At 56.9% G+C, this 21,128-nt stretch overlaps 2 protein-coding genes across 6 annotated transcripts; both read left to right on the top strand.

Annotated features, from left to right (window-relative positions):
• On the top strand, positions 1–7,581 carry PGF (placental growth factor). Of its 2 annotated transcripts, XM_064460398.1 has the most exons (7): positions 1–200; positions 376–415; positions 1,075–1,271; positions 2,714–2,790; positions 4,487–4,516; positions 4,605–4,667; positions 5,408–7,581. In XM_064460398.1, exons 1-7 carry the CDS (start codon positions 27–29, stop codon positions 5,427–5,429), a joined length of 603 nt encoding a protein of 200 aa, XP_064316468.1. In that variant the 5' UTR covers positions 1–26; the 3' UTR covers positions 5,430–7,581. The 2 variants fall into 2 exon arrangements, with proteins under 2 accessions (XP_064316468.1, XP_064316469.1); XM_064460399.1 differs by lacking the exon at positions 4,487–4,516.
• A 4,129-nt stretch (positions 7,582–11,710) lies between these two features.
• On the top strand, positions 11,711–19,553 carry RPS6KL1 (ribosomal protein S6 kinase like 1). 4 transcript variants are annotated; one of them, XM_064460394.1, is made up of 10 exons: positions 11,711–12,171; positions 12,401–12,525; positions 13,298–13,390; positions 14,209–14,256; positions 14,932–15,082; positions 16,269–17,195; positions 18,022–18,111; positions 18,262–18,344; positions 18,606–18,734; positions 18,846–19,553. In XM_064460394.1, the coding sequence occupies exons 1-10, from the start codon at positions 11,934–11,936 to the stop codon at positions 18,954–18,956; spliced, it is 1,995 nt and encodes a 664-aa protein (XP_064316464.1). In that variant the 5' UTR covers positions 11,711–11,933; the 3' UTR covers positions 18,957–19,553. The 4 variants fall into 4 exon arrangements, with proteins under 4 accessions (XP_064316464.1, XP_064316466.1, XP_064316467.1 ...); XM_064460396.1 differs by having other exon boundaries at positions 11,712–12,171; positions 18,639–18,734; XM_064460397.1 differs by having other exon boundaries at positions 11,713–12,171; positions 14,950–15,082; positions 18,639–18,734.
• The last annotated feature ends 1,575 nt before the right edge of the window (positions 19,554–21,128 follow it).

Below are 21,128 nucleotides of genomic sequence, written 5' to 3'. Positions count from 1 at the left end.
AGGGCGGCGGAGCGGGGCGCGCTCCTATGGCCCGGCGGAGGCGGCACGGCGGGGCCGGCGGCCCGGCGGCGGGGCAGCATGCCGGGGGCGGCGGGGCGGTAGCGGCGGCGCTGAGTTCGGCGGCGGGAGCGGCGATGCGGCTGCTCGGCGCCTTCCTGCGGCTGCTGGTGGCCGCGGCGCTGGGGGCGCCCCCCGCCCCGGTGAGAGCCGGGGGCGCGGGAGGGGGGTCGGAGCGGGGGTAGCCCGGTCCCACCGGTGCCGCTGCCCGGTGTAACGGTGGCCGCTGGGGCGGCTCCTCCCGGCGCTGGGGGGGGTGGGGCGGCGGTGGGTCCCCCCGTGCCGCCCCCGCCAGCGCCCGCCTTTCCCTCCCTGCAGGCCCCGGAGGCGCGGGGGACCGCCAGCGCGGAGCCGCCCGGTGAGTTGGGAACGGGCGGCCGCCGGTGCCCCGGCTGGGAGAGGGCGACAGACCGGGGGGGGGCTCGGTGCACCCCAGGGCCGTTATCCCCCCCGGAGCCCCGCGGCGAAGCCCGGGGGGACAGCGGGGAGCTGTACCGGGGCTCGGAGCTGTGCTTGCGGCACCGGGCCGGAGCAGAGCGCAGCCCTATCCCGGGCTTGCTGCTCCTCTCCGGCGCCGGGGTGCGGGGTCCCGGGCAGGAACGCCCCGCCTGGGCCCCCCTCTGCTCCCCGCCCTGGGAAACCCGAGGGGACGGTTGTCCGCTGCGTTGCGGGGCCGGACTTCGGCGCCCGCTGGGGCTGGGCAGGGAAAATGGGAGAGCCCCGCCGCGGTGGAGTGTGGAGAGGATGTGGGGTGCCTGAGGAGGGAGAGACGGAGCTGGGGGGCAGGTGGAGTGAGACCCCATCGGGGTGGACGTGGTGGCTGTCTGAGCCCCCTGTGCTGGTGCGGTGATGGGCTTACTGGGGGCACAAGGAGGTCCTCTACATCCCTGTGCCCCCGTGATGGATGCAGGATCCAGGACCCCACCACGGCTGCTACACCTGCCTTGGCAGTGGGTTGGATGGGCTCAGCCTCCCTGGAGCACCTCCTTATAGTCCCCCAACCCTGGTCTCTTCCAGTCCTGACCTTTCGGGAGATCTGGAATCGAAGTTTCTGCAGGCCTCTGGAGCAGCTGGTGGATGTTATTACTGAGTTCCCCAATGAGGTGGAGTACATTTTCAGACCCTCCTGTGTCTCCCTGCAGCGCTGTGGAGGCTGCTGTGGGGATGAGGGTCTCCGCTGCATCCCCGTGGAGACAAGCACAGTCACCATGCAGGTAAGCGCCGCTGCTCTGGGGTTGTGGCTGCACTGGGGAGGTGATGGGCTCCTCGTCAAGTGCCGGGGAGGTGAACTTGCAGCTTCACATCCTCCAGACATCATAGCTGCATGGATAACAGGGGAGGGGGCTTACTCACAAGTGCTCACATGCATGCCAAACCAGGAGGGTCCCTCTGCCTGCTCTGTGGGCTTGACCCAGAGGCCAGGTAACACCCCTGGTGGTACTGGCCTCTCTCCTCACTTCCCTGCCCTCTCCTCTCTGTGTGGTCCATCTTGCTGATTGCCGTCACCTTTCCAGACCTTCCCTGACCTGTGGTGGGGCTGGGGGGGTGTCCTGGTTGCCCGTGATTGCCTGCTGGGGCAAAGCAGGCACTGCCCCTGAATCGCAGGGAGAAGCGAGGCTCTCGTGTGTCAGGAGATGCCCACAGTAGTAATGACAGTGAATGTGTGCTGGGGGCATGGTGAGCGTGAAGGGCCGCACCAGTTGCGTTCCCAGTCCCCACTGTGGGAGCTGTGCAAAGTAGGGTGGGAGATCCCAAGCTGGGAACAAGCTGCCAGCTGGCTCTTCCCTGTGCGCCAGGCAGCCGTTGTCCTCACACTGCAGCCCTTGTGCAGCACTGCTGGAGATCAGCCTGCTGCTGCTGCAGAGAAAGGCTTTGCTTTGCAGTGGATGATGGACTAGAGAGTGCCTGCGGTAAATCACCAGTGACTTTGGTCCCTCAGGGGTTGAAAGCGTGTTGGAAGGCAGGGTGGGATTCTCCAAAACATCTTGCAAGTGTCTGACATGAATGGAAGGCAACTCCCCAATCACAGGTCTCCTTCCACAAGAGGGATCCTGCTGCTGTGTGCAGGGTGGCAATGCCAGGCACTTCTGTGGGGGCTAATGTGGATCACACCAATGATGAACATACCTTGTGAAGTCCCTGGATGTCCAACCCAAACTCTGGGCTGGGCTGTGGACTGACACATGGCAGGGAAAATCCTGCACTCATGGGCTCGGGAGGCACCACATTACTGCCTCCAGGCTCTGTGCTGTAGGAAAGAGGCAGGAGCAACAGGAATGGTCTGGGAAATGTGACTGGGGGGGCAATATTTCCATCAGAGAAGGGATATGTGCAAAGTGGACAAATATGTGAAGACTCTCCAGAAAAGTAGAGGCAGAAAAATCTTCTCTAGGGCTGGGAAATCCCAAGACCACGGCACTTAAATCACAGCCCTGAAGACACAGGGCAGCATTAGCAGAGCCTCCCAAGCTGCCAGAGCAGCTGAGCCTGGCGCGTGCTGCCAGCATGTGGAGGTGGAGTCTCCACTGCTGGAGGTCCCGAGGAACAGGTTAGACACGTGTCAGCCCAAGAGGCTGGGGTGCTGAGGCAGTGCCATGGGAGCCCTTCCAGCCCCCTCCTGCTGCTGCCTGGGAAGTAACCTTTGCTCCTCTTTCAGCTCCTGAAGTTAAAGCCAAACGGGGAGGCATCCTATGTGGAGATGATGTTCACCGAGCACAAGCAGTGCGAGTGCAGGTAGGGACGCCTGGGCTTGTTTTGCACCCCTGTGCCCTTCCAGCAAGAGTGACCCTGCCAGCTCACCCTGCGTGTGGGAGAAGAATGCCCTGGGGGCACCCCAGCCATGCTGGGACACCCCCACTGTCTCCATACTGAGGCTTGCCCGTGCCTATGTTCCTTGGTCAGCTGCAGGCTGCACCATGCCTCTGCAGCCTGGTACCCACAGCCAAGGGGGTGCGTAGTGTTGTGTGGCCAGGTCAGGCACCATGCGCTGTCTGCAGGGCTGGAGCTGCTGCAGCACCCCAGCTCTGTGAGCAGGAATGCCCATGCCCCCCATCCACGTGGCTGCCTTGGCGTGCCTGGCTCGTGCTCCTCTGGCTGGAAAAGCTGCCTGTGGGTAACAGAGCAAGGCAGGTGGCTGGAGACAGGTGTTTGGTGTGGGGCAGCGTGCACAAGGGTGGTTCAGCAGGGAGCTCCATGGCTTGGTATACCCGTGTGTGACTGTGGCCCAAAGAGAAAGCTGAAAGGCTGGGCCTTGGGCCTCCATTTAAAAGAGGCTGTCCCATCCAGGGCATCCAAGTTTACATCCAAGCCAACAAATGAAAGCTTAAAACACACAGCACCAACCTGGTATGGATGTGCAGTGCTGGCCCAGGATGGATGCACAGCACCAACCTGCCACAGACTCCTGGCACATAGTTACCCTCTTGGGGTGCTCACTGTGTCGCAGAAGTGGTGAGAGGTTGGGCAGGATGGGGCCTCTGCCTGGGGGCTGCAGTGCTGTAGGAGTGGGGAGCAGCTCCAGTGCTGCCCAGGCTGATCTAGTATTGTGAAAACTGGGGACTGAGTGTCCTGCTGGGCAGCTGTGATCCCTGCCTGGAAGAAGAGCCTGAGGATCCCTGGATCGGTATTCCCCTGCAGTTCTAAGAGTGGCCGTGCTGGAGTAGACCCAAGGCCTGTCCAGCTCTGTGCTGTCTCTGGAACGTCTGTTGGTGGATGCAGAAGAGGGACTAGGAAGAAGCAGATGTGTTACTTCCCCCTCTCTGCTTCCAGCTATTTCTGCGCAGGGAATTTCCTGAGCCTGTTGTGGTTTTCCTACCTAGGGTAACTCCCGGCTATCTCCTATGAGTACTTGTGCAGGCTGCCTTTGAATCTGTGTAAAATTCTTGCTTCTGCAACACCTTTAAACTTCTCCCTAAGCCACCTTCCACACTTTTACATCGTTCCCCTTTGAGGTTTAACATAGGTGTGGTGGATGTCCTGGTTTTGGCCCTTATAGGGGATGCTTAAGCCAAGTATGTTGTGGCTGTCGTCCGAGAACCACTACTGAGACTTTGCAGCAAATCCCACATGTTACTCAGGATGTTGCATCTTGTTTAACCAGCTGAGCTATGAAGCCTGTTACTGAGAGCAGCTGAAACTGAACCTGTGCTGCCCAGCCTCATGGGCAACATGTCACATTCCCCTGGGGAGTCACCAAAGCCGACCATCCCCTGCCCCTTTGCTGTCTCTGCCTTCTCTCTGCCTACTGCAGTCAGCTCTGGGCTCAGGAGTTGATAATGTGGAGAGAAGTCATATTGGGTCTGTTTTAAGCATGAATGATAGCAGGTAGATTGTGCTGTGTGCTGGGGCATCTCAAAAAACCACCTCCAGCAGCTCAACAGACAGCATTGCCCAAGCAACCATGTCACTCTGTCCTTTTCCTGCCCTGCAGGCCCCGGCAGGACCTGATGAGGTTGGGAAGGTAAGCGACATCAGGGGCTGTGTTACCAGCTGGTGTTGTGGGTCTCCTCTCCCATGCATCAGCCTCTTGTGGTACTTTTCTTTTGAAGGAGGAGGTCCAAGGGCCGAGGTAAGAGAAGACAAGACAAGATGAGACGTAAAGACTGTGAACTGTAAGTGAGCAGGGGCAGGTATGGGTGGTGTCTTCTGGGTTAATTTCTTTGGGATGAATTCTTTTGTTAGACTTTAGGTCTTTACTGACACTGTGAGCAGTGAGGGGTTTGTGCAGAGCAGACATAGGAGAAAGCAGGATGGAGGGGACAGTGGGCAGCTGTGGGGAAATGGGCCTTTTGCTGAAGGCTCAATAGGTGCTTGGTAGTCTCCAGGCTTAGCTGCTCAAAGCTGGCCAGTCCCACCCAGGGTGGGGATGGATGGGCTGGGTGACTTGATAGCTCTATCACCATCACAGGCCACACTGGGTTTTCTGGATTAATGAATTTCCAGTTTCAGCCTCATCTTGCTGCCAGCTGTGTCCTTCCTGCAGTCCTTGGCTAGTCATTGTTTGGGTTACTCTACCCTTTCCCTCCTTACATTTAGCTGACTGTCTCAAACTGCTTGCTGTAACAGCACAGGCTGGACTCTTACTGTAGACACTTTTGGGGCTGGCACTTTCCCATTGTATTTCCCCGTTTTGTCTGAATCTTGCTGCTTGGGGCTCAGCCAGCACCTACAGCCCCATTGCCCTTGCTCTTCCCTGTGAAGAGGCTGTCTGTAGACCCTCCCCCACAGCTTGGTGGGGGAGAGGCCAGACACAGGGATGGGGGACTTGGGACAGAGCAGGTGAGTTTGGATGTCGTGGTGTTGTCTCCCTCCATCCTGGCATCACTCATCCCATGCCTTGCTCTCTTTGCAGATGTGGTACACCGCGCAGGTAGCCTCTGCTCTGCCCCCAGCCTTGCTCCTGTCACCTGGGTTTGAGCCAGCTGTGTTTTCCCCTGATGTCAGGGGCTTGTGGACCCATGCCCCTCCAAGCAGCGGTGGGGAGCAGGACTCCAGCAGGGAAGAGCTGACTGGACTTCTGCTTGGCCCTGGTGGGAATGCTGCCTGGAACCAAGGACTCCCTTGTGCTGTCTGCACCATTGGCAGCAGAACAAAAGGACCCATGATCAGGGCTGGGGCTGAAGATGAGGAGCTCAAGCAGCCTGTTGGTATTCAAGGGTATCCTGGAAGCAATGACTGAAGCTGGTGGATGTGCTGCTGGACCTGGCTGGGGACAGCATGATGTGGGGGCGAGTGGAGATGGCTCAGAGGGCTGCAGCTGCAAAACTGCTCTGTCCTGCCAGCGTCCTGCAGCTGGGGAGGAAGGAAACCTGGGGCAGGCAAGGCTGCAGGGCTGCATCCGTCCCAGCCTTGGCATGGAGCAGCCCAGGACAGTGCCAGGGAGCTTGACTGGGAAACCCTCCTGGTGGGGAAGGGCAGGGAATTGGGGTTGTCAGGGCTCCTCACGTACTCACAGCCACAACCCAGCCTTGCCCTGCTCAGTAAAACCTGGTGGTCAGATACAGGAGCTGGCAGTGCAAGCACTCCCATCTGCTTTCCAGCAGCCACAGGCAGGGCTCTTCCCCATAGGTGCCTGCCCAGGCTAGAGGAGGGCACTCCTGCAGCACCCAACGGGCTGCCCTTGGTATGATGCTGGAGGTGGATAACCAGCAGTTTGGGACCAAGGTGCTCCCCAGGGTGGGGGCTACCCATGTGCTGGAGCTCAGGTGGGTACTGGGAGACCCTTGGGGGAACTGCTCTTCCATACCATAGTATGGGTCTGGTATCTCCCCTGTTCGCCATCTGCATCCTGTTCTCACACCAGTCCAAATCTCTGGCTTGCTGTCCTGTGGCTTTCCTTCTCCCTGGCTGGGCTAATGCCTGGTTAGGGTAGTCGGGGGCAGGCTGCCCATGGGCCTTCCCACCCAAGAAACACCCCACCAAGGCTCATGCACCTGGCATGGGGGCCGGCTGGCCTGGGGGCCCTGTCTGTTACTGGGAACATCCTGGGGTGTGTAGGGGGCTGGTGTCCCTCATCGAGGTGGCTGTGGGTGCTGCTGTCTCCTGCTTTCCATGCTCAGGTCATGAGGGCAGCCCCAGCCTTTGTTTCTGTGTGCCTTAAGCAGTGCCCCTGGGGCTCTTCTCCCCTTTCCTGCCCCCACTGTAAGGGGGCTGGGGCTGGCTGCCAAATGCATCCTGTGCTGCTCCGTGCAAGTCATACCCTGGAGCAGTGCACATAGCTGGAAACCCTAAGGGTGAGTTGGGTACCAGCATGATTGTGGAGCACCCCTGACACGAGGTTAAAACAAAATCAAGGCTTATTCTTGAAAGGTTCAAGCAAAAGATTGGAGGCAAGATGTGCAAAGGCTTCAATGTTACCATCAAATGAGGTGACCTGAGGTTTATCCTGCACTGAGGAACAAGAGTGGAGCCTCATGTCCATAGCTGGGGCTGGCACAAGGACATGGGGACAGGGCTGGTTCTCTGGCAGCTGTTCCCTGGCAGGGAAAGCTGGTGGTGTGCGTTGAGATGATGTGAACTTCCATGCTGCCACCAGGTAGCATAACATGGACTGGGCAAGTTGCACCTGTGTGGCTGGGCATATCCTCCTGGAGCTTTCTGGATCCCTTTTAGACCCCATTTCCACTTCTGGCATCTATAGTGTCCTGGGGCTCAGCCTGTGTGGATTCTGCCTCAACAACAACCCATGAAGCTCCTCCTTGACCACCTCATGGGTGAGGGGGACTCACCACTCCCCTTCCCACACTGCTCAGGGTCTGCATGGGCCATGTGGCACCCTAGCTCCAGTGGCCTGTCTTGGTCTGTGCAGGCTCTCCCCATCCCCACGTGCCCTTGCAGCCTGGCTGGTTGCGCTTTGAGGCTAGGTAGAACTGTGCGCCACACTCAAGGGATGAACGTGATGGCTTCTGTATTGTTTCGAACAGTAAAAGTTTCATCATGGTAGTATTAAACCTTTAAAAAGGAAGTTACATAAACCCAAGGATGTTAATTAATAAAAATAAGTTTGTCAAGAGTGGTGATTAGGGTTAAAAAAAATTCAAACAAACTCCCACCCAGCAGCTTTTCCTAACAGTTCCCGGTTTCTGGTGTCACCTCTTTGGCTGCTGCTCAGCACTGAGATTTTTCAGGCAGCTCTGTCCAGAGCTGATGGGGCTGGGTGCCTGCCTTCTGTGGCAACCCTGTGTCGCTTCTCCCCTTGCATTTCCTGACCCCCTTGGGTGCTGTGTGTGGCCTCATCCCCTGCTTCAGTGGCATGCAGTGTCAGGGTGGACAGCAAGGATGTGGGTGCCTGGGAGGGATGTGGCTGTCCTGCTGTGGCAGTGACAAGAGGATCAGCTGGGGCTGGGCAGGAGCAGGGGAAGGCACCACCAGCACAGGAGGTTTGGGAGCTGCATCTCTTGTTGTCAGGGCTCCCTCCAGCTCTGGGAGTTGTTTCACTGAGGCTTCACTGGCAAGGGGAACCCAATGAGCCCTACCAGCTCCTTGATGCTCCTGGGGCTGTGGCAAGCATCATGTGTCCAGGGGACAACTGGCTCCCTTCCCTGCCCCCGTATGTGTCTGCCAGAGGGGAGAGTCCTGGCACCCCTGGGACCCTCCTCCATCCCCTGGTGGCAGGGACTTCCAGCAGGACGTTGCACCCAATGGTGATGTGAGGCTCAGGGTGGGGGCCTGCTGCCCTGCGGGGAAAGCAAGGCTCCTGGCCTCGGGGCTTGCAGCCACCACCCACGCTCCCTCCTGGGGACTGGCCACTATCTGCCTGTCCCCCCCCTCTGTGTTGCTCCAAATTGTGCCTTTTATGGAGGCTTATGTGAGCAGTTCCTGTCAGCCCTCCCTGGCCATAGCAGATGTGTCCCCTGAGAACATTGACAAGGTCAGCTATGTCTACAGACCCCCATGTTTCCCCCAAGCGCTGCAGAGCAGGGCTGTAGGAGGGGACTGGTTCTCTTGTAAAGTGACTGGGGCAGACCCCAGTCCCAGAGCCAGTGGGGAGCAGAACAACACAATGCTGGTCGTCCATGGACAAGCAGCAAACGTGCCCCAGCCCCGGTGCTCCCCAAGCCCTCATCCTTCCCCTGCCTGCGTACCCCTTGCATATGGCAGCTGTGTCACAGGAGCAGCATGCCTGTGGTATATATATACAACTGGATTATCAGCGTCCCTGGGCTCCCTGTGTCTCCCAGCCTTACAGAGCAAAGGTTTGTTTAATAAGGCTTTAGGAATCAGAGCTGCAGCAAGATGGTTTAGAAGGAGAGTTATAGGGGAGACAAAACATAAGCTGGGCCGCAGGCTGCACTAGAAACAAAACATCACATATTTTTGGGGAAGTACCTGAAAAGGTGATGTGGAGATCAGCCCAGAGATGTAGCATCATAGCTGATGAAGCCCTGATGTTAAAGCTTCGCTGGTAATCTCTGGCCTCCTGGATCCTGGGATGCCAGCAGAGTGCTGCCTCCCATCAGCTTCTCCCTGCACATGCCGGCACAGTGCTCCCAAGTGTCTTCATGCAACTAAAGATCCACTGAGGTCCTAACCTCTCGCTTGTGACTTAGAAGATTTTGCATCCTCACAAAGTTGGGCATAATCTTTCTGCTTGTTGCAGCCAGCAGTGTTTGCAGTCTCAGCGTGTTTTAAGCTTTTGCCAGCTCTCATGCATCTATTTTAGGCTGTGAGAAAAAGGGCAGCTCTCACTCCCCTCCCTGTTATTTGTCGGCACTGGTCTTGCTTTGGAAGTTCCCACTTCCTGACAAGGGCCACAAGCTCTTCAGCAGGCTAATCTAATAATAATGCCCCAAATTTAACATCCTCCAGACAGCACTGACATGGGAAACTGGAAGCCCCCAGGTAAGGGCCACTGTCCCTCAGAGCTGGTACATGTCTTCTCCCCTTTCAAGGCTCTTCCTCACAGGTCAGACCCTGACGCACTTCTTGCCAATGCCTTTCACTCACTCACTTCTGCACTGTCCCTTGTCCCCTCTGCCTTGCTGGCCCTGCAGCGTGACTGCTCAGGGCCGAGCAACCCCTGCATTGCTGAAACTCAGCCCCGCTCAGCTCTGCAAAACTCCACTCTGGGCTCCCAAAAGGAGTGGCTGCTCCCTCTGCCTGCCTCTGGGCACAAGTCTGTCAAACCACTGCCTTCCAGCTCCTCCCTTCCCGTCCAGAGAGGACACTGCTTTAACTGTGTGAAGCGATAAAACGCTTTAAATAAAGACCTGATGTGACTTTGCGTAACAGCTGGTTTATCCCTGTGAGGGCTAAAGGAGGTGTTTGGCAATGAACTCACCAGAGTTTTGTTCCCCTCCTGGCGGCTCATCTTCACGCATCTGTCTATCACCATCACCCCGATATCCAAACCCCTCTACAGATACCTTATGCTGGGTTTGGTAGTTTACCTGTGCTCTCCATCCTCTCCAGGCCCACAAAGATCTGCTGAAGTCAGGCAGGTGAGTCGTGCTGGCAGAGTCCCCGCTCTTACCTGGGGCCCTGCTTCACTTCTCACCTGCTCAGACTTACCTCTTGAAGGAGTAGCTCTTGGGCTCTGGTGGGAATTAAAAGGCCCTACAGGCTTGGGGGGGATAAACAAAGTGGGCAGAAAAAATAGGTAGAGATTGGTGAGAAAAAGGAACCTGGGAGTGTTTTGAGAAGAAACAGAAGAACCAAGTACATGGATTGTCTTTAGGTAGCGGGTTGTCTTACAAATCAGACCCCTTTGCATCCTACCGGACCTGCCCTCTGAGGCACAGTGTTATCCTTTTGCACTCCCAAACAAACGGTCTTTGTAGGAAAGAGACCATTTGGCTGGTGAATGCTGAGCTGAGCTGCAGGCAGGGTCTTTATTTTTCCTGTTCTGTTGTTAACAGACTGGGCTGTGCAAAACAGCTGCCCAGGGAAGCTGTGCCAAGGGGAGATCCCCCACCATGAGGGTGCACAGGGTACAAAGTAATGGGTCAGCCACGAACAGGTGCCCCCTTGGGCATCCCGGTCTGGCTCTGGGGCCATCACTCTGTTCCAGGCTCCAGTGTCATCTGGTCGCTCCCTGGGGAAGGCTGGGCTCCAAGAGGGGCTGAACACAGCGGCTGTCTGGGCTGGCATGGCTGCAACGGCACAGCATGGAGTCACCTCCTGTGGAATTGAAACCATCTTTTTAGAAACATTTCCTGTTGCAATGGGACATGCCCATAGGTTAGCAAGGGATGGATAAAGGTACAGGTGCCTCCCTCTTCCCAGGTGATTTTAGCACAGTCTTTCTTGACATGTCACTGGAATTTCATTCCAGCTTTCCTCCCTTTGCAGGTCCCCTGCCACCCCTCCAGAAAGGTGGTTATTTGGACCTGGACCAACCATCCCACAGATGGAGCAAACGAATTGGCCTGAACCACAACTGTTTGAGCACCTCTGATTTAGCAGATTTCCTTCACTAAAACTGCGGTGATCTAGTGGGCCCTGCAGACCTGGCCTTCCAAAAAGAAGCCATGCCAGGAGGCCAGGAATGTGTGCTTCTTGGTTAAGCCAAAACCGAGTATTTTCCATGTACAAAGCATCTGTTAACCACCAGCTGGGATCTTGACTATGCTGTCATTTTGCTGCACCTTAATGCATTTGTGCTGCTGTTCCCTGCTCTGCCTGTTTGAAATAAATTTGTAAAACTAAGTCTGCCAGAGTCTGTGAAAGGGTCAGCTGAGAGCCCAGTGCTGGGGGGCAGCGACACCATCTTGCAAAGGGCAAACCAGAGAGACCCGCCAGTGCCCTGGGAGGGGGCCGTGCAGAGGAGGCAGGTCACCCAGCCCCACGCAGGTCAGCAGGGAGCCGCTGGAACGGGTGCACTGCTCGAGAGGCAGGCAGTGGCAAAGCCCATTTAAACCACGGCTAATTACGTGTTAGGGGAGGAAGGAGACGCGGTAGCAAAGGCAGTAGTTAACGAACGGGAGCTTTATTAATTAGGGACGATTAACGGTGACTAACGAGGATAACAAAGCACGCAGCGCGACGGCGCCCGCCCCACGTGAACAGCGGGATGCAGGGCCTGCCGTGGGGCGGAGAGGGGGGCGGTGGGACCCACCGCAGGGGGTGGGGGGGGGGCGGCACGAGAACCACGATGATCTCATCGGCAGCCAATCAGCGCTACCTGGCGGCCCCGCCGCCCCGGGGGCGCGCGGCGGCACGTGGGCACGGGCCCCGCCCCACCCCGCCCCGCCACATCTGGCGGCGGCGCTCGCGCAGGTGGGGCCGGCGGGGGAGGGGGGGGGGGGGGCGATGCCGGTGGCCGGCGCCGGTCACCGGCACCCGCCACCGGCCGGCGGAGGGGCCGGGCCGCGCGGCGCTCCCCCCCCGCGCCTCCCCGCTCCCGGTCTCCCGGCGGCGCAGGGCGGCAGCGCGGGGCCATGAGCCGGACGGAGGCCGAGCCTTGCTCCCGGGCGCGGGCGCAGGCCCGGGCCTACCTGGGGCAGCTGCGGGGCCGCGTCTCCCCGGCGGGCCCCGAGGGCGGCGGGCGGCGGGATTACCTGGTGGAGGCGGCGCGGCAGCTGCGGCTGGCGCTGGAGCGGGACGTCAGCGAGGACTACGAGGAGGCCTTCAACCACTACCAGAACGGCGTGGACGTGCTGCTCCGCGGCGTGCAGGGTGCGCGGGGCCGCCTCGGCGGGCGGCGGGGCCGGGGCGTCCCCCTGGGGAAACCAGCGAGGGGACCGGGGCATCCCTCTGGGGAGCATGGCCAGGGAACCGGGGCATCCCTCCGGAGAAACCAGCGAGGAGAATAGGGCATCCCTCCGGGGAGCGTGGTCAGGGGACTGGGACGTCTCTCCGGGGAGCACAGCAGGCCCCTCATGCCCACCCTCTGTGCTGCCTGCAGTTGACCCCAACAAGGAGCGTCGGGAGGCCGTGAAGCGGAAGATCACACAGTACCTGAGGCGTGCAGAGGAGATCTTCAACTGCCACCTCCAGCGGGCTGCGGGGGGTGGCAGCCCCACTGCCACGGTGAGGGGCTGGTGTGGGGTGGCACAGGCGGGGTGGCAGTGGGTCCGTGGCACTGGGAAGCCTTCAAGGGGACACATAAAGCAGTGCCACTGAGCCTCCTTGACCGCCTCTGCCAGATGTCACAGTAAGGTGGTGTAGAGAAAATGGCAGGCGTATCAGCTGCAGAGTGACCCTGCATGCCGGTGGCTGCGAGGGAGCTGGCAGCTCTTAGCCCTGCCTGGAGCAAAGGGCTGAGGTGGGCCCAGCTTGCCTGGGGTGATCCCAGCACCGCCCCTGGCTTGTGGCCATTTTCAGTGGGACTGAAGCCACCAGGGGGAACCACCTTGTCAGATGTTAAAAAACGTCATCTTCCCTGTCATTGTTCCTATCTGGATGGAAACCAAAGATGATGGCTGCTTGCCTGATTGTGGGAAGGAGGTGGTTAATGAAGAGAGAGGGGCATGAAGCAGGGGAGGGGTGGGGCCTGGTGAGAAGGACAAGAGGAGAACAGCAGCTACCTTGTGTACAGATGATCCCCTTAGTGTTGGTCCAGGTGTAAATTCTGGAGTAATTTTACCTCTGCTGCAGGTGCAAGCTTTCCCTAAAATTTTCAGAAATCCGGGAGCTGGCCAAGAAAATAGTCTAGCTGATGTTAGGAATCAACAATGGCTATTGGAGAGTTGGCTCTGGAAGTTGACCAGCCCCACTCTGGAAAATTCAGGGACTTCTCCCACCTGCTGTCATGGACAGTAGCATCTCTAGGTCCCTCGTCCTCTTCTTCACCCCCTTGCAGGGTTACAGCAGCCTGCGCTTCCGGCCGATCAGGACACTGAGCTCGGCACTGGAGAACCTGAGACGATGTAAGGTTGTGGGAGTGATCGATAAGGTAATGACTTGACCTGGAACTGGGGGGTGAGGCTGGGGCTGAACCAAGGGTAGTGTAACCTGAAGGGTCCTGGCAGCTGGGGTAGGGGTGCCAGCCCCCAGCGCACCCACCAAGGAACATGACGGTTACCATCAACACCATTCCCACCAAGGAAAATTTGCAGGCCAGGATGCAAGACCCTTTAGGGGTTAGTTGGGAAATCTGTTGACGTCCCCATTCCTTTTGCTCACAAGATCTCCCAAGAGATTTACAAGGAGGTTGATGCATCCGGTTCTTCCCCATGCATGGAATCATGCTTGATGCCTAGGTACCGTGATGGCGGACTCCTATGGATAATCTAGACTTCAGCAGAAGACAAGTTATGTGGATGAATCAACTCATTAGTGGTTCATGATCCTGGAGTGAAGATGTCTTACTGTCTCCATACGCACACTGGCATGTTGCTCTCCTCTGCCATTCACACAGTTTTTCAGGACTGGTGTGGTCTTCCTGTCCTGCCGAGGCCCAGGTGGGCAGCCCAACACACCCCACAGAGCCCAGAAGGAGCAGTGTGAAACCCTTCATTAGGAAGGAAATAAAAATGGTGTGGGAGTCACCTCTTTCTTTAATTAGCTCTCTACTCCCTGCCTCCGTGGCTATCTCATTGCTAATAACCTGTGTTTTGTCTTTCAAGAGTAGGGGTTTGAGCACCACCAAACTCCTCCAATTGGGTGGGAGTTTGTTGTTCCAGAGTTGAGTCCCTGGGTCATTCCTGTGGGCTGTGTGTTGGGGTGGGAGCAGTCAGTGCTTATGACCAGTACTGTATATACTGCTCCCAGGTGCAGATCATCCAGGATCCAGCCACTGGTGGGACCTTTATTCTTAAGGTGGGTGTTTTCAGTTTCTCTACCTGCTTCTCCCTGTGATGCCAGAGCCTCCTTGTCCAAGCAGATGGCTAGGGCAGGTGAGAGGACAAAAAAATAGCAGGTCACAGAAGTGTTAAAGAATGTTCATTGTTCATAAAGCTTCTTTTGGCTGCCCTGGTCATCTTCTGTGATTGGAAGGGAAGTGGTTCTCCTCAGTCATCCATTCCTCTGCTTTGTAATGCTGCAAGCCAAGCCTTATGCCCATGTTAATCTGGATCAACCCTGGAACAGGTGGTGGGTGAGGTGTGGTCAGTACAAGTCCTAGGGCATTTTCCAGTGCAGTTGGAACTAAAAATAAAGGACTTTAATAACTGGACAAGGAGACTCTGGCATGACAGGGAGAAACATCAATTCCAGATGGGAGAGGAGAGAGGGCTGGAATGATGGGTTTCCATCTGAAGGAAGTAGGGGCAGTTGTGGGGGAAGGTGATTGCTCTGGACCACCAGTGTCCTCTGGGTCCCACAGTGCATGTGGGGCGTGCTCTGCCTTTGCAGAGCTTTGCAGAACCCTGCCTTGTTCCAGCTGGGTGCAGGTAACACGGGGGCAGCCATGGGGCTTAGCAGATGGCTGCCCTCCTGCCCTGCCAGGTGCTAGGTTGCAGGGAGTCCAAGCCTCTACTGTGCTGTAACGTCCAGCTACCTGTACCTCTTCAGAGCCTCCCTAAATCCCATGTTGAGAGCCGTGAGCGACAGACCATCATCCCTCATGGGGTCCCATTCATGGTCAAGCTGCTGTGCTACTATGTGAGTGAGGACTCCATCTTTCTCCACCTAGAGCATGTGCAGGGTGAGTAGGGACATCATTGCCTCCCATCTGTGGAGCATCCTGCTCTTATCCCCAGCCTTGCTTTCTTTAAAGTTTCAAATATGTTTCTTCTGCTGGTTTGGGACTTTTTTTTTTAAGAAGACAGCCTGTGTTGTCACTATAATAGAAGGGTGATGGGTACCAGGGCTTGGAGACTGTGGAAGGAGCTGCTCAGCTGTATTGGGGATTCTGGAGGTTTGGTGAGAGCTGACTGGGGAAGTAACCTCTTCAAGAAAAACCTCTTCATTTTACTGGCATTGTTTGGCCATGGCAGGAGAGTGATGGAGGAGAACCAAGTGAGGTAACTCACTTGGATGTTGTAGAACAATTTTTTTTTTTAATAAGACCTTTATAAAACACTTTTTGATTACAAAAGAGGCGACACTGGATTTTGAGATCAGACCAAAGAGAGAAAATGGAGAATTGGGGCATAAAGGGCAGGGAGTACACTGGAGTTCGGGTACCACAAGGAGGCAGGCTTGGGGCTTGTCCCAGATCCTGGTGAAGAAGTGTGACAAGGTGGAGGCTTGTCCCAAGGTGCTTCTTTGCTCTCTGCTGGTTGCATGGATGTGTAGGGAGCAGCAGCTGGAGTCCAGCAATGACAAATGAAGGCTGACATGTGTTGGAGAACAGCCTCAGCTCCTCATGCCCTGCTGTAGGATGAATTTGCAGAAAGCAGCCAGCAGCTGAATGTGGTGAGGCTGGGAAGCCCTGGCAGTGTGCTGTGGGCTCCAGAACTCGCTGCTCTGGCTCACTGCTGACCCATGGGATCTGTGCCATGCTGTGGGAGCTCTCTAGCATTGCTGTCACACAGGGAGGAAAGGCTTCCAGGGGAAAGTGGGGATGGCAGTGGGATCAGGGGCATATGTGGAGATGGGGATGGCCTGTGACGTGGAAGCGGCAGAGTTGAGGTCAAGGAGACTGTGCATCCAGGGGAGCAGGGCTGCTAAAGAAGGGGGCGATGAGCCTTTGGTGTGCCAGGTCCCAGGGGAGGTGTGTAGGGCAGGGGAGTATTCTGCATGGACTTGAGCTTTGCTGGGGTGATTAATGATGCTTGGTCATGTCCACAGCATGCAGGCCTTGGCCTGTACCTGAATGGGCTGTGTCTGCAGCAGGGGAACCAGAGATGCTTTCTGCCCCATCACTTGTTCTCCTCTCTGCTTTCCAGGGGAGACGCTCTGGTCTCACCTCCGCTCCAAGTACTGTGTCCAGCAAAGCTCTGCTGATCCAGACACCATTCAAACTCTGAGGGACCGTGGCGGAGAGGATGGTGTGGGAAGCTCCCAGGGCAGTAGCCAAGTCTCCACCTTCTCTGCTTGGACAGGCAGTGACCTCCCAGGCTCTGTGACCCACCGAGTATTGAGAAACATTGATGCCTTGCCCCTCTGGGAGTCCTCTGACCCCATGGACCCTGGCTTGGGAGACCACTGCCAGCTTCGCCTGGCTGCCGCCAGTGGCACGTGGGCTGCACCTGGAGGGCAGGATCTAAGCATGACCCAGGCTACATCTGGCATCGTGGACCATGTTCCAGCAGCATCAGCTAAAGGCCCCAGCCACCTTACCAACCAGGGCCTGGTCATCTACCCCTGGGACATCCTAACTAGCAGCACAGGCTGCATATCAGAGAGAGCAGCCTCCCAAAAAGATCCTGGGCCACGTGCTGGTGAGAGGCTTCCCGAGACACGTGGCTCCATACTGAAGACTGTGAGAGGGGGACAGCCAGGGGCAGGGGAGCCACTGGCTCAGCCGGTGTCTGAGGTCCCCTGGGCTCAGCCTCTCCTGACATCCTCTGTTCAGAGGCAGCTTTGTGCAGAAGTTGCCCCATCCAGCTCTGGCAAGCTCTGTGCGCCTGACCCAACAGTGTGGGAGCCCTCGAGGGGAGCAAGCTGGACCTGTGGCCAGCTCAGAAAGCAGCTGCTCTCAGGTCAATGCCAGTCTCTGGCTTTGCATGGGCATGGCCAGAGAGCGTGGGCTGTGAAGGAGGAGCAGGTGCAGCTGTGGGCAGCAGAAATCCTCCTGGCCTTAGAGGGACTTCACCAGCAGGGTATACTGTGCCGGGACCTCAACCCCAGGAACCTGCTGTTTGATGCAGCCGGTAGGTAGTGCCCCAGGCTGCTGCTCTGAGGAAGAGGAGGTTGGCCTCTTGGCTGGGAGACTGCTGTTTGCCCCATTTTGAGGGACATGGACATTCTTGAGTTTGCTTTGGGGGAGGGTGGGAGTCTTGAGAGGTTTGGATGTTTCTGAACCTTGAAGTGAGGTCAGTTGGGACTTCCAAGCAGTTATTATAAGAGATGGGTCTGCAGTGGGAGAGTCAGGGGCCACAGCCACAGGAATGCATTGCCCCTGCTCCCACTGCTGGCTGCCTGGGAAATCCCAGCATGGGGAAGCTGAGACCAGCTGAACTGTGCCTGAGGTTAGTGGGATTGCAGCTTTCCCTTCCTTGTAGTTACTGCTCACTGGGGTATTCTGGAGCCTGCCCATTCCTTCAAGTCATAGGTACCAGTGTCAGTGCAGGCTGAGTGCATGTCCCTGCTCAGCTGGCAACAGCTGGCGCAAACTGGAAAGCTACAAATTGCTCAGGAAAAGAAAAAATGCAGAAAGCATTGCAAGGGGAAAGCTAACCTTCTTCCGTTTGGCACTACTGCTTCCGTCACTACAGCCTGCCCTGAGGTCCATGAGCTTGGAGCCCACCTAACCAGTCTTACCAGGTGCACTGGCCTGCTGGGCATCTGGGACAAGAACTGGGAGGCCAGGGGATGTGCAGTGCCAGGGAAGAAACAATGCCTCTGCGTTCAGGGCACGGCAGGGACCCATGCCCTGGGTGTTCCCAGTTGTGGGGATATGACTTGGCTTTGTGCTCTGACCAAAGTCCCTACCTTTGTCCTAACCTCCCTGCTTTTGCCTCTGGTGCTGCTCTGCAGGTCACATCTGTCTCACCTTTTTTGGCCAGTGGACAGAGGTGGAGCCCCAGTGCTGCAGCCAGGCACGGGAAGAGCTGTACAGTGCCCCAGGTAAGGGACTCATCTCCTGCCTTCTGCCCTCAGCCCAGTGCTACCGACTGGGGGAGGGGGTTTCCTGCGGGCAGTGAGATGTGCCTGGTGTGGCGCAGCCACTGACACTCCCTGCCTCCAGCTCTAATTCCTCTCTGGCTCTTTCTGCAGAAGTGGGGGGGATCGCAGAGCTCACTGAAGCAGCTGACTGCTGGAGCTTTGGCTCTCTCTTGTACGAGTTGCTGACAGGAGTGGTAAGAGGCAGAGGAGCTGTGCAAGGCAGGGGGAGGAGGAGGAGGTGACACTGTAACGCCAGGAGCTCCGTGCTGTGCGGGGCTGGGAGGGGGCCTTGCCCTGCTGGCACCTCAGCACCATGCCAGGTCACTGCAGGCATGTGATTCCTAGTGCCTGTGCATGGTCTCTGGGTGTTCAGGGCCCTGGGTTTTAAATCTTGCTGCGTAGAGCTGGGGTTGTGTGGAGATGAAGCTTCATCAGGGTGCTCCTACCATCCTCAGCATCTGCTCACCAGCACCCTCTGCCTCCTGCAGCCACTGTCCCAAAACCACCCTTCAGGGATTCAACCTCACACGCAGTTGTATCTGCCAGAGGGGCTCAGTCTGGCTGCTGCGTCACTGCTCACTGAGGTGAGGGGCTTCGGTGCGTGGGAGGGAGGATGGGGCTGGAGGGTCCAGCCTGGTAGCTTTTCCAGTGTCCCCCCTCTCCCCATCCTGCTGTCCCATCCCCTTTCTCTGCAGCTCCTACAGTACAACCCAAAACAGCGTTTGGGCTCTGGAGGAGGTGGCATGGCGAAGCTGAAGGCCCACTCCTTCTTCAGCACCATCCTGTGGCAGAAGCTGGTGGGCTAGGCAGGCTGTCCTTCCCGCAGGGAGCTGGGCACAGAACCACTGTCCCTGGCACTTGTGACCACAGGTGCCACGGGCAGCCCTGCCTGCTGGGGGAGGTCTGCCTGCAAGGGCTGCCCCAGGGTGGGGTGTGCACGAGGTTTTGCAGCCTTACATGTTCTTCTGTCTCTGCTTGTGTTTGTTGGTGTATCTGAGAGAGGGGGCTGCAGTCTGGGGTGGGCTGTCTTCTCCTCTAGGTCCTCTCTGGTGGAAAAGGGAGCCCAGGTGCCTACCCCTGGGGCGAGGCCATGCTCCCCTTCTGGGACATCCCTTGCTCAGCATAGCACCGTGCCCTAGGACGCCATCCTAATGGTTTGGGGATGGGTGGTTTTTTTTTTTGTTTTTTTGTTTTTTTTTTTTTTTTTCCTCTATCTCTGCTGCTACCACAGTGACACTGGCCTTGTTTTTTTCTTGTGGCTTCCAAGTGCATCTCTGGGCCCTGCTGGCTGGTGCCCGAGCCCAGGGTCTGCTGCATGTTTGTGTGTGGGTAATGTCTGCTGCGGGAGTGAGATGGGAGGGAGCCCTCTGCAAAGAATAAACCACTTGTTATTGCTTGCAGAAGTGTCCTTTTGTTTCTGAGCTGAACCAGGACGGCCTGGGCTGAGCAAGGGAGGGCCCCAAATCTGTCTCAAACCTGAGGACAGCATCCCTGCAGTCCTTGTTGCTGTGCTTTGAGCACAGGCATGCCTGTGACTGAGCGTCAGCACTGGTGGAAGGAGGATAAGAGCAAATACAAACCATGATTGAAAAAAGCGTGACCAAAAGGTATCTGCTAAGAGTCCAAAGCAGAAGCTGCTGTGCTCATTTGTGCAAGTCAAGGCCATCATAGGCTGCAGGATGATCCAGCAGTGGCAATGATGTAGTTTTTGTCTTCCTCTCCCAGCATTCCCTCCCATTGTTCACTCATCCCCAGTAGTAAGGAATTACTGGTACCAGTGACACGTTGTGGCTCACTGGTTTGAGCTCCTGCTTGCCACCAGCAGTAACGCTCTGGTCCTTGCTGAGTCAGCCTAGCTCTCAGGTGGCAGCAGGCATGCATGTCCACCAGAGGGAAGCAGAGCCCGGGAGAAACTCATCTCCCACGCCAGCAAAGGCAGGAGACACCTCAAAGGCCATGCAGCAGCAAGAGACCTAATGAAGGTGCTGGCCACTAATGCCAGATGCCAGGAGCAGCTAAGCCTAGGGCTTTTCCTCTCTAGGGCAGCCTGCACTGGCTGAACTCTCCAGCAGCAGGCTCCCGTGGCCACCAGCCTCCTTGTCCTGCGATTCAGGGAGGGACAGCAGGACTGACTCTTAGCCCTGCTCCTGAAGCTACAGCATGGCTTCTTGTACCAAAGAGCCCAAGAGGGTTGGGGGGGAGGAAACTTGATGCACAGCAGCTGCATGACCCTCCTCCAGCAAGCCCTAACATGGCAGATTAAATAAAGCCGTTTGCTAGGCTGCATCATTTTGTGAGCTTGACTATACATTCACTCCCTGAGTAGTTCAAAGGCCTCATTTATTGCAGCTCCAGACAAAATACAGGCATTGCCCTTCCCCAGGCTCATGTACAAAGTCAAGGTGGGCCCTCTGTATCCTAGACCAGCATGGGGAACCGGGTAATAGCAGCGGTTTTTTTTTACTCAGAACCTTCTCTTTCATTTAATTTATTCAGCTAGGCTCTTTGCCCTTCCTTTACAGTCCAGGGAAAGGGTTTTTCCTCTCTCGCCTCCTAACCTTCTACCTTTACCGGGGCAGAGGAAAACTGAGTCCACATGCAGGTTTGGCTGTAGCTGCCAGGAAGCCATAGGATCCAGTACTAGGAACTGCTCTCCCTTTCGCCAGCATGCCAGCTGTGAGTGCAATTGTTTTCTGTTAAAAGGGGCTGCCTTCTTCACTCATAGTCAGGAAGGGCCAAACCATTCTCTGAAGCTGATGTCAGAGCTGGAAAAACCCTGCCATGCTCCAGAAACAATTTCATATTTTTCCCCACTTTCATGATTTACAACACTCCCATTGTATCAGGGAAAAACCAAACCATCTCTATGCCTGTCCCAGTTCTTGCTCTTGACCATCATGCCATTTAGCAAATATTGGGATTTCCTTGCTGTCTGTAACAGCTCTTTTGCTAGACCACAATGATGATTTCCAGCCCTG

Source organism: Phalacrocorax carbo, chromosome 9 (genome assembly GCF_963921805.1).
Source record: "Phalacrocorax carbo chromosome 9, bPhaCar2.1, whole genome shotgun sequence".
Lineage (NCBI taxonomy): Eukaryota > Metazoa > Chordata > Aves > Suliformes > Phalacrocoracidae > Phalacrocorax > Phalacrocorax carbo.
Note: the sequence above shows the minus strand (reverse complement) of the source record. Positions and strands in the feature narration are given on the sequence as shown.

Excerpts from the sequence above, each read along its gene's own strand:
- RPS6KL1 (XM_064460394.1), top strand. The coding sequence starts at position 11,934 with ATGAGCCGGACGGAGGCCGAGCCTTGCTCCCGGGCGCGGGCGCAGGCC. Across the intron at positions 13,391-14,208 it reads TTGTGGGAGTGATCGATAAG|GTGCAGATCATCCAGGATCC; the intron begins GTAATGACTTGA and ends TACTGCTCCCAG. Across the intron at positions 17,196-18,021 it reads CCTGCTGTTTGATGCAGCCG|GTCACATCTGTCTCACCTTT; the intron begins GTAGGTAGTGCC and ends GCTGCTCTGCAG.
- PGF (XM_064460398.1), top strand. The coding sequence starts at position 27 with ATGGCCCGGCGGAGGCGGCACGGCGGGGCCGGCGGCCCGGCGGCGGGG. Across the intron at positions 1,272-2,713 it reads CAAGCACAGTCACCATGCAG|CTCCTGAAGTTAAAGCCAAA; the intron begins GTAAGCGCCGCT and ends CTCCTCTTTCAG. Across the intron at positions 2,791-4,486 it reads CACAAGCAGTGCGAGTGCAG|GCCCCGGCAGGACCTGATGA; the intron begins GTAGGGACGCCT and ends CCTGCCCTGCAG.